At 41.8% G+C, this 15,830-nt stretch overlaps 1 protein-coding gene across 15 annotated transcripts in view; it reads right to left on the bottom strand.

Moving 5' to 3' along the window:
- Positions 1-318: 318 nt before the first annotated feature.
- Positions 319-15,830, bottom strand: part of BRF1 (BRF1 general transcription factor IIIB subunit) — a 172,866-nt gene continuing 157,354 nt past the window's right edge. For 13 of the 15 annotated variants that reach the window (XM_075150913.1, XM_075150905.1, XM_075150906.1 and 10 more), the window contains 3 exons: positions 9,542-9,593; positions 6,321-6,489; positions 319-4,081 (listed from right to left, as the gene is read on the bottom strand). In XM_075150913.1, coding sequence (XP_075007014.1) covers positions 4,044-4,081; positions 6,321-6,489; positions 9,542-9,593 — 259 coding nt within the window. In that variant the 3' untranslated portion in view covers positions 319-4,043. Of the gene's footprint in view, positions 4,082-6,320; positions 6,490-9,541; positions 9,594-11,310; positions 14,297-15,830 lie in introns of those variants that run through there. The other 2 variants (XR_012673780.1, XM_075150908.1) reach the window with 2 other exon arrangements.

Below are 15,830 nucleotides of genomic sequence, written 5' to 3'. Positions count from 1 at the left end.
GATACAACTTTCAGAAACAAGCACTGGAACAGTTCCACGAAACACACACACTATACATTGTTCCCACAGTTAGTTAATTATATAGCTTAGTGGAAAAACCTCATTAATGTTATGCAGTTTACAGAAAGTATCTACATTTATCAGTGGAACAGTATCTTGTAAAAAACACTTGCCTGATCAGATGTGTCTTCCCGTTTAGAGACGAAAGAAAGCTCTGTGTTACAAATTTTGGCCACTGTCAACCAATCATGCAGCAATCAAAAACGAACGTTCAGAAGAATGAAGGCAGAAAAATGAGAAATTAGCAGGAGAGCATCATAAAAGATGGGTTAAGCAAGGGTTTTACTTTTTATTTACAGTAAAAAAGCTTAACATGGCTCATATTGTGGTTGTGTAAGGATGATACATATGCTTACATCAAACAGGTTTAATTTCCTTGGCACTAACTGAACCAAACACGAGGATTCAACACAAAAATAAGAAACAGAACATTTATTAGGCAAACTCTACATTAACTGTACACATCTGCGGCTGGAGTTTCAATGCAATCCAAAGAACACAAACAAGCCATCAGGATGGCAAGAACTTTCTCAACGAACATGTTTAACCCTCAAGACAAGGCTGTCTGGCACCATTTAAAAGTTGCTGTACTGAACACAGTGATTTTAAAGAAATGTCATAGATGATTAAGACACTGAAAATGCACTCACCATAGTGAAGAATCCCATTATTTTCCTTCTTTCTTTCATTTTTCACTCCCACAATACAAGAGTGTTAAGAGGCTGCATGGCAGACAAGCTGGATGCAACAGCTGGAGGGTTTTGCCTGTCAAGCAAAGTGACTTGCAGCAAGAGACATGCTTTATGCAACAAAACCTATGACATATAGCTTGTGTGGGTTCAAACAAGAAGATCTAAGAACAACAAATGTTGAAGCCTTATAAGCTCTCTTCATTATAATCAGAATCCTGAGAAAAGCAGGGTCCAAATTACTCCAAGTGAATTTAGGCTCACTTATATACAACAAAACTGTCCAGATACATCAACAGAATTAATGCAGTGTTAATCTTTTTACATTTTAATGACTAGCTATAAAAACAGAAACTAGCATGTTCTAATCTGTTTACATTTCCTGAGCTTAGTTAAATCAAAAAGGAATGAACATTATAAAAATCCTGGTAAGTCACCAATAAATTAAAAATGTACATAACCACTATAGCTTAAGAAGCCTTACAATGCTCAGAGTGAAGTCTGCCTGTCCGATACCACGGCCTTTCCTTTAGGACTCCTGTACAGAAACCATGCCATTAATTTCACCAGCAATACTGAGATGCTATAGAATTGTAGGTCTTTTTTTTTTGCTCTCCAAGTGCCCTTCTAGCAGACTATGTGATAGCTTTTTCTAATGAAATCACATGAGAGCATTCAAAAACGGCAATCCTCTACTTCCACTGCAGGAAACAACGTTCTCAGAAACGCAATGTGGTACTGAAATTCAGATTTACCAGCAGCAGTTATTTGGGTGGACGCTCAGCTGCTGCACATAACATCACTACATTGGCAGCAGGTTTAGTATCCTGTGGGGGAACAAATCCATGAAAATCTACACAAAAGACTGGAGGAAAGACCCTTAGCAATAAAGAATTCATCTTAGCAGTTTCTTTCAGAGCCAACATCATGCATTTGAGAAAAGCACTCAACCTACATGAGTCATACGCATGTTTATTTATGCATGTTTATTTCCTGCATAGAGAATAATGTGTACCTTGGAATAAAACCCAAGCTTTGAGAATATACTGAGAGTATAGGTATTTTTAATAGTGCTATTGGCAGATTAATTCAAACCCAAATGCTCAAACTCAACTGTCTCAAAAACTTGCAGAGCATGAACTTCAATAAAACAAACTACTTTTTAAAAAATTGTCTGCTTATAGCATGATTTTGAATTTACGGTGTAGATAAAAGAGAGGTAGAAAGGTTTATCTCCTCAATATCATTTTCTGTGCAGTATTTATAAGGTATCAGAAAAAAATCTATAGATTTTTGTGAAAATGCCAGCTTTCCCCGTAAGAATTATATGGAATCTCTTCTTTCCACTGAAGTGCTGCAAACTAAGTAACTGAAATCTGGTTCAGAAGAGCTCTTCTTCCCATTAGCCTCACTACATTGTTTTTGTTACCAAGTTCTGCTTTCAAGAAGTCATTGCAGAAATACTCCTATACAGGGCTCAAAAATAACTAGCAGATACAACCTACCCAACAAACTACATTTACCAGCCAAATAATATCAAGTCTGCTCCTAAAAAAAGCACTCGCTCTCGCTCTAGTTACAGGATCCCTCTTACGCATGCTACTGAGAGGGACAGAAGGGGTATGGAAGGTCATATGGCCCTTCCCCTCTTTGGTGACAATCACAGGTATGAGCATCATCGTTATTCTGGCTGGCAGGAGCTAGACAGCTTCCCAAGGCAGCTTCTTTTCCTGCCACGATCCACCCTCCGCAGCAGGAGGATGGATGGTGCTTTAGTGATGAGTGGTCCTCAAAAAGGGTAGGAAGGACGAGCTGACCAGGAGAGACAGCTTAACCGAAACCACATCGGTAAGATAAATATCCATCTTTCCCTGGTGTAAGACAAGCCTGCAGCACTACAGCTTTCTTGATTGTCACTAGACATGGGAGAGAGATGAAAATATCTTGGCTCCTGCAGCTGCAGTCATCAAGACCATGATCAGTACAGTGCATATCCCACCGAGCCGAGAGCCTCGGACCCAGCAGTGCCAGGGAAAGAAAGGTCAGAGGCAACAGGGTGGGATCTGGCAATAGGGGCTCCCTCCCTGACCCCCACTCCCACGGCATTGCAAGAGCTGATGTATCTGGATGAGAGGGACCCGTCTGTTGACATTTTGGGGCGCTCAGGGCTGGAGCTCCACCATTATTCACATAGCAGCGACTGTTCAAGGGTGGGATTTGAGCCATGAAAGTCAGACTGCTGCATGGTGACCTTTAATTTACCCATAGAAAGTTAAATAAATTACATTAAATTAAATTCAGCCAAAGCAGATGCTAGCTTATTTATCAAAATCTCAGCTTTCTCTTTCTTTCCACTGGTTTTAGAGACAGGCAGCTCTCGGGAGCAGACCTTCACTCTAACTCAGTCGGACAAGAGCAGCTCCGTAGAGATGGCCAGAGCGACTCTCCTGCAGCAATTCCAGCCGCAACAAGAGCTGGCTCTCCCTAGGGACGCCCAGCAAAGGCACATGAGCACAGCATCGTCACCTGCTTGCTCTCTACACTTCTTGCCTCACCCAGGACTTCTCCCTCCTTCCACATAAACCGCATCGGACTTGCAGTGGAAGACGATTCTTTGCTGCCAACATTGCCTTCTATTGTCATATCTTTTAAGAAATCTATGAATTGATTAATATAAAGAAGTATTTACTTCATTTCAGAGAAACAGATACTGTCCTGCAAATACATAACTTGTCATTAATTTTTGATAGACTTGGGTAAGGAAGCTTGTTTACGGTAACAGGGTATGTTTACAATATAGGCTGGAAATCTTTTCTTTTGGTTGTAGCATTATGAGACAACTAATGCTACTGTACTCAAATAATCAACAAGCACGCTTCTCATTTTTACCTGTCCTTCTATCTGTCCTTCTGTCTGCTCCCTTTCAACAGCATGCCTAAAAGCAGAGTCACATAAATAAGAGATGTGTTGCTTTCAGCCACACATGCTTTATACACAGTCTGTTTTGTCTCTTTTCTTTTGTTCTCTAGAAACTATCCCCATTAATTTCATCCTCAAACCATGATCCACCAAAAGAAAAAAAAATTCAAGTACAAACCCAAACTTTGTTGCTGGGTTATGGGTCAATATAAACTGACCAGAGTCAACGCTAACCTAAAATTCGCTTTACAAAATTAAGGATTGTTCGATTACATTTGCTGACCATAGACAGCTTCTTTCACTACCCATACAGTTTGAAGACTGAAGATTTGCTGGGAACAAGTCGCAGTCCATGTCCTTTGGAAGTAAATGGAACTAATAGCCATCATCATCATCCATATCACAGCCATAATCTGAAACACAAAGACAAAGGCATATAAAATGCAAATATTTGAGGCAGATGGAAGATACAACGAAAGTATTGCTACTTTCAGGTTGTTTTCCTGCTGTGTAACTAGATGGTAAGTTTTGCCTTAAGCAGGCATTTAAGAAAAACCATATATTTTCTTAGGGCTAAATAAAAAGTTCTTGCATGTACTTTCCTCAATGAAGTAAAATTATTTACACATACACGCATGTGTGTGTAAATATCTCTTCTCACTTGTCACTGGACCCTCATTTAGGATTACTTGGCACATGGATATGTGAAATACTTGGTTTAATTTAGCGGTTTAGGTGATCAAGCCTGATTGTCACAAGTAATTTGGAACACGGTGGCTGATAAGCAGCAGCATACATTTACAAGTAGGCACGGTTCTCACTAGACGTAGCCACCAAGGAAAAAGCTGGCTTGTTTATATTATTCATGGATTTATAAGCTGAAACTGCAAGGGTTCAGAGATAGCTTCAGAGTTCCCATCAACATCAAAGGAGTCGTGCAACAAATCCTGACCAACATATCTGACTCAGATCTCCCCTATCTACTTACTCTTAGAGGAACAACTTAAAATTTTGCCCAGATTTTTTTATCCAGTTTTGTTTTCTTAAACAATGCTGAGTGCAAACACTGTGTGATGCATGTGTCAGAAGGCATGTCTGCATGTTCCTAATGCACCAATTTCTCTTCTGTGTGCTTCTGAATGCAGTGAAACATATTTTCTGCTGCGAAGTCAAACCTAAGGATAACTATTACATATGACCATTCAGTAAAGTTAACCTTTATATTCCAAATTCAATACAGTGAATTTCACATTTCATCCAAAGAGTCCACCAAATGCTCAGAAACAGAATTAAGTGTAATCTATAATAATTTGTGTAGAATGGGTGAAGTTCACCATCTGTAATTCTTGCAGTTATTCCAGGCAAACAGGTCTAAAACCCATGAAGAAAGCAGTTAGAAAAGAGTTATTTGTTCTGCTGAGCAGCTCTGCACACCTGCATTTGAATTCTGGGAATACTCCTTTCCTTTTTATTTTTTTTTTAAACTCTGATTTTTCAGCTGTTGTCCAGACCAGACAGGGAGTAGCGGAATGTTCTCAGAATGGTTTAAAAATAGTAACATTTACAAAGAAAAAAAGCTCAGTGACCTTTATTCTATTTTTGTGGGGGGGGTTATTAATAAACATAGAACCACCCTCCCCCACATGGGTGCCTTTTCTTGGGAACATTATTCTAATAATAAATGCAGGCAACAAACTGTTTTTCCTACAGTTCAGCAATTATTTTCCAGTAGAGAAATCAATTTAAAAGCAACACACGCTTTTGTGAAATGTATACATTTTGTCCATGAAAGCTAAATTAATAGTACTGGGAAGATTTTTGCAGTAAATAACATTTCAGTAGGAAACTTATTCCCATCTTGCTTTTTCATAACCCATAATTAGCAGCTCTCATTTTAAAAATATTTTTGTGTATTTTCAAAGCTTAACTTCTAAGGGGAAGTTTTTAATAAAGGATAAATGTGGATGTGTCCAGCTAGAAAAAACCGCAGTGGAGAGGATACTGCCTTTTCCTGCCAGCAAAGAAACCTAATTAAACGAGTGGCTTTGCTGGGTAACCCAAATAAATTAGCACACATCTGTGTACCATACAGCACGCCGTATGCTATCAATGCAATTTCTGTACTTGGTGAAGAACCCTTTCCTCCTAACACTTTCCCCTGAAACAGAGTGTGATGGTTCGTTTTGTTCTGAGCGGGACAGCCACGTCCCCAGGGCTCATGGACAACCTGGACGTCGCTGCAGCCCCACTGAGGAGGAGGCAGGCAGGAGCAGGGCAGCTCGGGTCGGGAGGCAACAAGCCCCGAGCACTGCTAACGGAGGGGTTACTGACCCCGTAATTCCTCAGATCCACATTAATAAACCTAATTCTGAGGAAGGCGTAACATCAGTTTGTTCTTGAGAAGCCCTCTTAGCCTAAAGCTCAAGATGCAAAGTTTTCTCAAGAGGAGCCTCTAAGAAGGTCAGGTTTCGGACAAGGGTGACTCCAGGCTTTCCCACAGGAATGGACAATGCCAGAAAGGCGGCAGGAGCTCTGCATGGGACAAGCTGCCGGAGGGCAGGGACAAGCAGGGGAACCCTGTCTGTCCTCAGCCCTGCAACAACGAACCCCACAGCACCAGTAGATAGTAATTGAGACAGCATCCCAGTTTACCGTTTCCTCCCATTAACTGCAAAGCGCTCATGCAGTGATCATCATCTTCTTCTATCTCTTCCTCTTCCACCTCTTCGTCAGGGTTATAAGCTACTGGGCCACTCTCCACTAGCACAGCTGCTGGTTTTTCTAAGTCAGAGGCTTCTGCTTGTGCTTTTGGAAAGGTTACCTGCGAAAAAGAAGAGAGGACAGTACAGCAGCCCTTCCTTTTGTTTAATATTTGTACAAAACTTTAGCAGCTTCCAAATGATAGGGACAGGAGAGCTGGAAGGCCATGACCAGTGCTAGAGGCTTAGCTGTTCTAGGGGACATGCAAGTTGATCAAAGAAATGTTGCCCGAAGGAAAGTCAGGCACAAACATCCAGTTTTCACATAATTCATAGCCAGGTAACTGAAATATCCAGAGACGGTAACAGCAGAACAAGGATCCTCTTGCAAGCACAAGGTAAGGAGAAATTTGGGAGTGCAGGCTCCTCAGTAGAGCTCTGCAGGAAAGCTTACAACCTTTTCCTCATTGTGCTCAACTCACATTAGGCCTATTACACAATAACAACGTTATTGACACTTTAATGATAGCAAAAATGTACCCTTCAAATCAGAAAAAAACCAACATGTATTAGTTTTGACAGCTCCGGTTGGATTTATTTGGAGGCACAATGAGCTGTGCAACAAATAGCACTCTTTAGACAGCACTTAATGGGATGGCAGAGCACTAGGTTGATAACACACGCCAGCACCTGTAACATTACCCATGAAATTCATCAGAATAATGATCTCCAAACACTAACTTGGGAATCGATCACTGACGGGACCCGTTCCGTACGTGCACCTCCCCAGCTGCTCCAAGGTGAGGCAGGACACAGCAGGGAGGGAGACAAAGGGCAACACCCCAAGGAGACAGAGGTGAATTTGGAGAAGGTAATATTGTCTCTGGTTCACTAATGACAGACCTGGGAATGGGGCAGGAACCAGCAATGTGGTCTGCCCCAGCACAGCCCAGGCTCTGGTGTCTCTGGAGCTCTCAATTCCATGGTGCACTCAGTCTAGAGCTTCACCTCCCTCTCTCATCCAGGGAAGAAACATCACAGGAGCTTTATCTCCACCTGCTTTGTAACAGGGCACTTTTCACCTCTGTGCTGTACCTGGACTATTTGGGGTTTGTAAACTAGAGCCTGTGGCCCAGGAAGACATCCCATTAGTGGCAACTTGAAGAATATCAGAGATCAACCATTAACACTGCTTTGTCATGTAAGCAATTTTGGGAAGGGAATACTTAATAATACCTATCACTAGTCAGCAGTTATCAGCACTGAGAGTCATCTCTCCTGACAGGAAAGATGGAAAAGACTGGGATCATTTCCTTGGTGAGGTGGTCCTAACAATGAATGGTCCAAAGGAGACCAGGAAACCCCAACTCCTCTGGTCCCTACCACAAGAAAAGTCCTACAGTGCTTTTAAATTACACACACAACTATGTACCGCTGCATCTTCTCCAATTCCATTGGCAGTAAGTTCTGATTCGGAGTTGTAATTTATTTTTGTTTATTTATTTATAAATGTATTTACTTGGGATGCAGTAACTCCCAGAATCCCTGTAACTCCAGGCACTTTAGAGATACACCATAAGAGAAAATCCCTGTACCAGAAAGTTGATAGTCTAATTATTCAAACATCAAAGCTGTTCCTGAACTTGTCATATAGCATGACAGTCAACCTAAAGAATCTGCCTGAGTTTTTCAAAGTCACCTAAGGGTTTGCTCCAATAGCTCATTAATAGGGCAAAAGACACCCATTAATTTTAATGGAAAATCAAGTATTTAGATATTCGGATCACTCAAAGACAGGTTTTAATGATTTTTTAATGCTCAAATTAATCATATTATTTAGAGGAACTTCCCTCCAGTTTATTTTGTATTTCCTACTACTGCTTTTGCCTCTAGAGTGATCAAATTGAGTCCATCTAGGTTTTCAGTATAATCAGAAATAGACACAACAGTTTGAGATGAATCAGCACCACAACATATACCCATTAATATGCTTAAAAGTATCCATCTGCTCTGAAAAAGTGGGTGAATATAAAGGAGCTACAACTGAGTCATTATTTTTTAAAATTGCACCATTCTAATTAAAATGTGACCTTCTTCTAATTATCATGTCCACTTCCAGACTGCTATACTTCTAAAAATGTGCAGAGTTTTCTAATGAGCATAGCCTAAGAAGTGAAAATGTATTTCCCCAGGCAGGATATCAAACTGTTTCTGAAAATCAATAGGTTTTAGTCATTTTAAAAATAAGGCAGTCAAACAACGCCTTTAAATAGAACTTCCTGAATTCACCTCCAGACATCCTGGACTTGAGTTTGGCACATATCCATATGTACGGATGGGCAAATGTCAAAGCATGTTAAACCACCCAAGGTAACCGGTTCACGTTCAAAAAGGTGTCAGTGTCACACCTTCATGGGAAAAAGAAGGACAAATACCTTTGGTATATTAGGAACAGAATTTTTACATATGTAGTAGAACAGTTATTTTATCATACACAAAATGCGTATGTCTACTCCGTACAGTGTGAAAATAATAGTGAAAGAAAGCAGTTATTGCTGTGACTCTGATAATAATCACGATCGTTTCGGCAGAAAATGCAGGTGCACAAAGCCACCCAAGGAGGGTTTCTGGCAGTGGCACTAAGTTTTCTATGGCACTATTATATTTTCAGACTTAACAAACAAACAAACCAAAGAGTAAGCCATGCTATATAGGGTAAGTTGTCACTTCATGTTTCCTCACCGGTCTCCCGCAGAAGCCCAGCCCTTTCCCTGGGTCAGCGCTGGCTGCACAGAAGCGGCGTTTCGCCGCCGGGACGGTCCAAGTGCTGAAAAACAGGCACGAGCTCTGCCCTCTCCCACTCCTCCTACCCACTTGTTTGATATCTACCTTTTTAGATGCTTGCAGGGAGTTTTCTCTTTTTTGCTGTCTAACTAGGCATTATGAGGCTGTGCTAATGTTACCAATGAATAAGTAAGGGCAAATCTTGTTTAGAAAAGAGGCAACCTCAGCTTTGCAGTGTTTGCAGTAACCAGCTCCTGGTCTGATCAGAGAGACAAGACTCTCATTTCTTTTGCCCATATCTACCACATAACCAGAGCCAGGCTGAGAAAGGCTTGTGGAAATTTCCAAACTCAAACTGTTGCACTAGGAGAAGTGCTGGACTTTACATACCTCTTCAGTGGCAGCCTTTTTAGCAAGCTGTGTTGAAATCAAAGGTCTTAATCTGCAAAGAAGGAAAGAAGAAATGGCGAACATCAGAAAAGTTACACCATGCACAAGAGTTTGACACAGAGTATTCACTCTCCAAACAGTGAAAGCACTTTGCTAGCGTTATGTTGTGCAATTACTCTTTTGAAGATATAAGATAAAGAGCAGAGAGCCACAGACTCCGCAATAATTAATACACACATTCTTTTGTAAGCGTCTGCCCCCGTTCAGGATAGTAAGAAAAGATGCCTGTCAACAAGCACCGTAGCAAAACCTCATCTCAATCTGCAGCCCGAAGGTCTTTGAAATAGGTGGCTTTGTCACATATTACAAAAGTCAAAAGACTCAACTGATTTTTTGGAAGAATGCAGACATGGCAAAAACAAGCCACACTCTGAATTACCCAGCACCGCTCTGCAACTATTTCCCTGTATTTGACGACACACTGAGGATACCGGTAAGATTATACATGCAGGATATCATAATCATCACAGGCGAAATTCTAACCTCCAGCTACAGAAATCATCATCAAAAACAAGGGGACCCTGCATACCTTGAATGAAAAATGACAGAAATTGAACATAAACACTTTTAAAAATTCTGCATCAGATACAAAGAATCCCGGCATATTTGGGGAGAAAAGATGGATCAGTATTACTCTACAGCTAAGTGTTAAATATTATTCTTTCTGAAAAACATTTCATAGCCTGTTGTCTCCTTACTGCCGTGAAGGCTGTTCTCAATCCATCATTTAGTGCTGCTTTCTGGTCTCTCCTCCTCATCTAGATGTATCTAGTCATGAAAAGGATGAGTTGCTTTCTACTGAAACACTGCTCAGACAGCTCCTCAAGTACGTCTTTTAACTAAGTCTAGGCAAACAACTTAATGAATACCAATTTATGTCTCCAGAGATACAGTCTTTTATGATAAGCAGTATTTTTCTTCTCATTTTTCTGCTAGTCATTCCTCCCTGTTAACACACAGATACTGGTTGTTTTCCTACTTATTTATTTATTTCAAATAATCAGCAGGAGGAAACAAAACCCCAGAGAATGGGCAGGGGGGACTCAAATCGTTATCTCTGATGGGGAAGACAATATTAAAGTACAAGATATTGGCTAAGCTCCAAAAAGGTTCAGAAACTGGTCATCTCTGAAATACTTTGCAAGACCCGAAAGGCATTTCGGCAACCAAAGTAGTCCAAGGTGCCTCCTTACAGTAGATCTAAACAAAAAGAAGCCACAGGAATGCTTCAGGAGCTGTACCAGTGAAGGATCCAGAACACATTATTCTGCTACAGACACTTCTTGTCATATTTCATAATTATCAAAAATTTCAAGAAAGAGATAGTCTTGACCCACATAAACTTTCTATTACTTACAAATCCTGGTAGACTTCTGGGCTTAGAAAGAATGCATCTGAAGGCATGGACGCACTCCTCCCTATGTGCCTGTCCTCTTTCTTTTATCTAACCTGAATTGTAGAGTTTTCACAGAATCATAGAATCATAGAATGGTTTGGGTTGGAAGGAACCTTTAAAGGTCATCTAGTCCAAGCCCCCTGCAATGAGCAGGGACATCTTCAACTAGATCAGGTTGCACAGAGCCCCGTCCAGCCTGACCTTGAATGTTTCCTGACCTTGAATGTTTCCGGGGATGGGGCATCTACCACCGCTCTGTGCAACCTGTGCCAGTGTTTCACCATCTCATTGTAAAAAATTTCTTCCTTATTTCCTAAAATTTCAGACTACCTACCTACTGTCAATCACTGTTTTCCAAAAGTCACCTTGTTTAGATGCTTACAAACACATGAATGCAGCAATGTCAAAAGGTTATGTAGCTGAAGGATGCTAATTACCAAACAGGTTGTATTTCATTGACATGACTGAAAAAAACAACAAGGGTAAGAAATGAAGGACCTTTATTTTAAACCAGTAGTAGTGATTATTGCAATTAACATTGTACCAAAGATAGCACCTATTTCCTCCTGCTACCAAAAGACATCAGACCTCCCTGGAGCACCCTGAAATCTTTCCTCCCCCCAATTAAAATCAAGCTGTTGAGTAAGACTCACAAGGTAATCAGAAACTGCTGACATTTCTTTTAGAGCAAATTATACACGTGCTCACACAGGGAAGAAAACAGTCACAGCTATAGGAAGCAAAGAGTAAACATTCCAGTTTCATTTTAATTAAAATGGTCCCCTATTGAAAATAAAAATATTCACGCTTATGAAAAGCCTATTTGCAAACTTTAGTGCTAAATCCAAGAGCCCTTCTATACCATTTTTCAGCAGCAAGTGATCCTCACACCCAAGCCGAAATGAAAGCCGTATTTCTGTTCCATGATAATTGCTCACAGAGTATACATCTTCACTTCATTACTAGAAACGTAGCGCTGCCATTCAATTTGGGCAATACAGTTTCTCTCTCAGCATAATATCTAATGCATCCAAAAGCAGCGGGTCGGATTCTGCTCCTGCTCTGGCTGTCGGGTACCTGCTGCAGTGCAGATCTGAAGGGGTCACTCGCCGCGTGGGCTGAACAGTCCAGCTCGCTATGCCTCGGTACTATGTGCTACCTACAAACACCAGCCGTGAGAACTGAAAAAAGGTAAAACCATTGCAAAGAGAGACAAAAACTTATTTCCCCCCTGAAACAGTGTCTTTGATTAAAATTATATAAAAAGAAAAAAAGTTATAAAAGTTATAAATATATATAAAAAAAAAAGTTAATTTCTCTTCCTTGGCTCTCCTTATGCCTATGGAAAACCCTACTATTACTGCACAAAACCATTTAGGCAGGTTTTATAGTGGGGTTTTGTTTTGTTTCTTAAATGCCCCGATGTCCTGACCTCCTTAAACCAGAGCAGCTGCTGCCACACCAGCCATATGGAGCAATGAATTACTGGCTGCCATGGCTACAGATACGGGCTCCTTCTGCTGTCTGGCTGCACCACAGAGGGCGGAAGAAAGTGTCTTTGCGGAAGAGCACAACTGCTTTTGAGGCTGGGATAGGTTTCAGTATTAATGATCAAAACAGCAGCTTGAAAAAACAAGTAACTGAAGTATCTTATCCTACTTTTAGTGTGCATGACTCAGCCTCATCTGTAAAAGGCTACCAAGGTACACACATGCACATACACACGACACGTGAAAAATCCTGTCCATCACAGTCCAGATTGAATTTAAGGTTGCCAAGTTCCATAAATAACAGTAATATCCTGCACTAAGATACAATTCCGTATATGCTAAAGCAACAATGGCCTCTATTTAAAATGTAATGTTGCGACTGGGAAGTAATGGAGCTCCTGGTCTTCCCAAGTGTTTCTGTAGTTGTTCACTAGTTATGATGGTTTCTAGTTGGGGGCACTTTTGTTATGAACTTTGCAAATTAATACAGTACCTTGTGAGAGGGAGTAACAAAACAAGCAACTTTCTGAACAGCAATGTGATCCGTAAAAGGGGAAAACAAAGATTTCACACAGCTCCAAGTGTTATATCCACATTTCAAACTACTTCAAAAATTATGCAGATCTACAAATGCTCATGTCAGCCAACACACATAACACTGGAAACAGATAATCCTGACATGTTCGCGACAAAAACTAATGGCACGGTACGTGGCATCAGAGGCTGCTCCCTGCCGAATCCGTTCCGCTCTCAGCTGAGATGTGCACGATAACGTCGAGGTTTGTCCTCCAGCTTAACAATTTACAAGATGATTCAGTATAATAGCTCCTGACAGGGCTGGAGATCACACAGACTGAACTTTCAAAGTGAGCAAATTCTCTGAAAAACAAGCTGGCTGTGACAAACAACTGCTTTTATTTTGCTTATTATTTAATAACAAAAGATTACACAGAACAGTACATAAAATAGAAAGAGCACTGTGAGGCAATAAAACCACCTAACTTGCATCAGGCCGTTTGCCCACCAAAAAGGTTTACGATACCATAACAACCTCCTCAGTGCAATCCTGCAAGTAATTTGGAAACTCACCCAAAGTTCTGTTTCTTACTGAATTTTAATTTAATCCATCCAAGTAGGGAACATCTTATTGCTGCTTACCACCCATACTAATTTTATATGTGGACGATTCCAGAATACGCAATGAAAAGCAGAGATACAACGGAGCCCGCAGCCACAAGCCTGCAGTGTAATTATGCAGGTCATCTAAGACAAATGCCCATAGAACCCACCTATCCGTACCACAGGCTTTCATACGTATGCCGCTTCAGTGACAGAAAAAGCTATCGAGAAACGATTCGGCAAGAGACCGGTCAGATTCTCCACCCTGGCCGAGATCCTCCTCCCACCTGAGGCCAGATGGTTGTGCCTCAGGAGGTCAGTTTACCAGACATCTGCATGAGACGGAAATTAATATAAATGTTTACCCCGGCTACAAGTGCCCTTTAATTAGGTACCGTCAATGTTATCCTTACCGGAAAGCTGGGAATTACCTCTCCGCAAGGATTTAATGCTCTTGTTGGAAACACAACGTCAGGAGATACTGACCCACTGTTCTGCCATTAGGTCAGGACAAAGGGGTGACCCTCCTGGACTCGGACCACTGCTCTTCTCCAGAGGGCGAAACAGAGACTGCAATCACGACCGTGACCCCGGAGCTCTTTGGGGTTTGCGCATCCAGCTGCGGCTCCCACCGTCTTCTACATCTGCTTCTGGCTGAGAGCCGAGCGCTCACAAGAGCCGTTCCCTCCCCTAGAGAGGAAACCAAGACATGTGGCCAAGGCCATGGCTGGTTGTGACACTGATGAATGGCTGCCTGATGCCTTCAGGTTGGGGCTGAGGTGTAAGGGTGCACCATGGCACACCACAAGACATGGACAACATCACGCTCTGCAGAAAGACAAAGCACCTCTGATGCTCACACCTTGAAACCACGTGTGCCTGAATGTGAGGCAGGCAGGTTTTTTTGGCTTTCTGAAGGCCAGGCTGACCAGCCCTTTGCCCAGCCCAGCTCACCATCAGTGTGAAAGCCCCAGGGAGTTTCCCTGAATCGCTCTCCCCAGTGATAGGGCTGCAGAAGCTCCAACCAATGACCAAAAGACACCAACTGAAGGGCACGTTCACATTGCAATGAGCTCAGCTCACGCGTAGCGAGGTCCCTTGGAGCTGGCTAACCCTGCTGCTGCCAGCTGCACAAATGTGACTGATGGAGCAGGTAGGGTCTGAACCCTACTAGATACTACCGTACACCTGGGCAGCAAGACGAGGATGCATTGAGCAGCACCTGAGCCAGCTACTTCTAACTCTGCTCCAACACACCTGCGTCAACTCCACCAACTGCACCAACACAGCCAACATGTTCCTTCTGTTCCCAAGCAAGCAACGCTACAGAAAGAGCCATTTCAAGCGTAATAAAAGCAAAGCTGAAGTGACAACAAAAACTAGAGTGAAATGAGAAATTGTTCCCACTTCTGATTCCCACTCAGTCCTCTTTCATGCTGGATCAGAGGAGCTTCGCTTTCATCAGCGCAGCATCAGACAACGCAGCGCTGAGAACATCTTCAGCGCTAATGAGATTGGCCTCTTCTAGCAAATGCCCAGGCTTAAGTATCTAGGGACCAAAGCTCACAGCAGTAAACTGGCAAAAAATAAGAACCTCTATCATTCACCAAAGGATATATTTGTCAGGGAGGAACTAAGCACCTACGTCAGTCACCGATATGCTTTTGAAAAGCAGAAACTTTGCTGATGTATAGTGAACTAAACACCTATTTCAGGCTTTTGAGAGAGGGGCGGAGGCCACAATCTCTGTCTGCAATAACCCAACTCAGAGCAGGCAGTATTTTTCTGCATAGCTGCAGCACTCATTCCTCAATTAGATGCTGCTGTAAAATAGCAACTTGCTGTTCTTTTCACTGACTAAACCAGAAGATTTTCAACAGCAAAAATGAAAAGAATGAAATCTAAGGCCACCTTATTGGGACCAAATGAAATTATGCTACTGCAGCAGATCCAAAACAATCTCTGCACATATCTGCTTCTAAAGGAAATTGCTGCAGACCATGGGAAATTACAATTGCTCCAGGACAAGAAAGGCTGACTGATCTAATATTTCTGGTTGACACACCTTCTTCCTGGGTTTGTCAATAAAGACACTGATGAGCTCATCTCTCCACAGGTCAGGAAAATATTAGTTGAAAATATGCTATTCCTTTCACCATGGAAATTTTTCCAGATGAAATGATGGCAGCAAAGCAGATTTGCACCTTGCTGGGAAAAGCTACTT

Source organism: Calonectris borealis, chromosome 5 (genome assembly GCF_964195595.1).
Source record: "Calonectris borealis chromosome 5, bCalBor7.hap1.2, whole genome shotgun sequence".
Taxonomy (NCBI): domain Eukaryota; kingdom Metazoa; phylum Chordata; class Aves; order Procellariiformes; family Procellariidae; genus Calonectris; species Calonectris borealis.
Note: the sequence above shows the minus strand (reverse complement) of the source record. Positions and strands in the feature narration are given on the sequence as shown.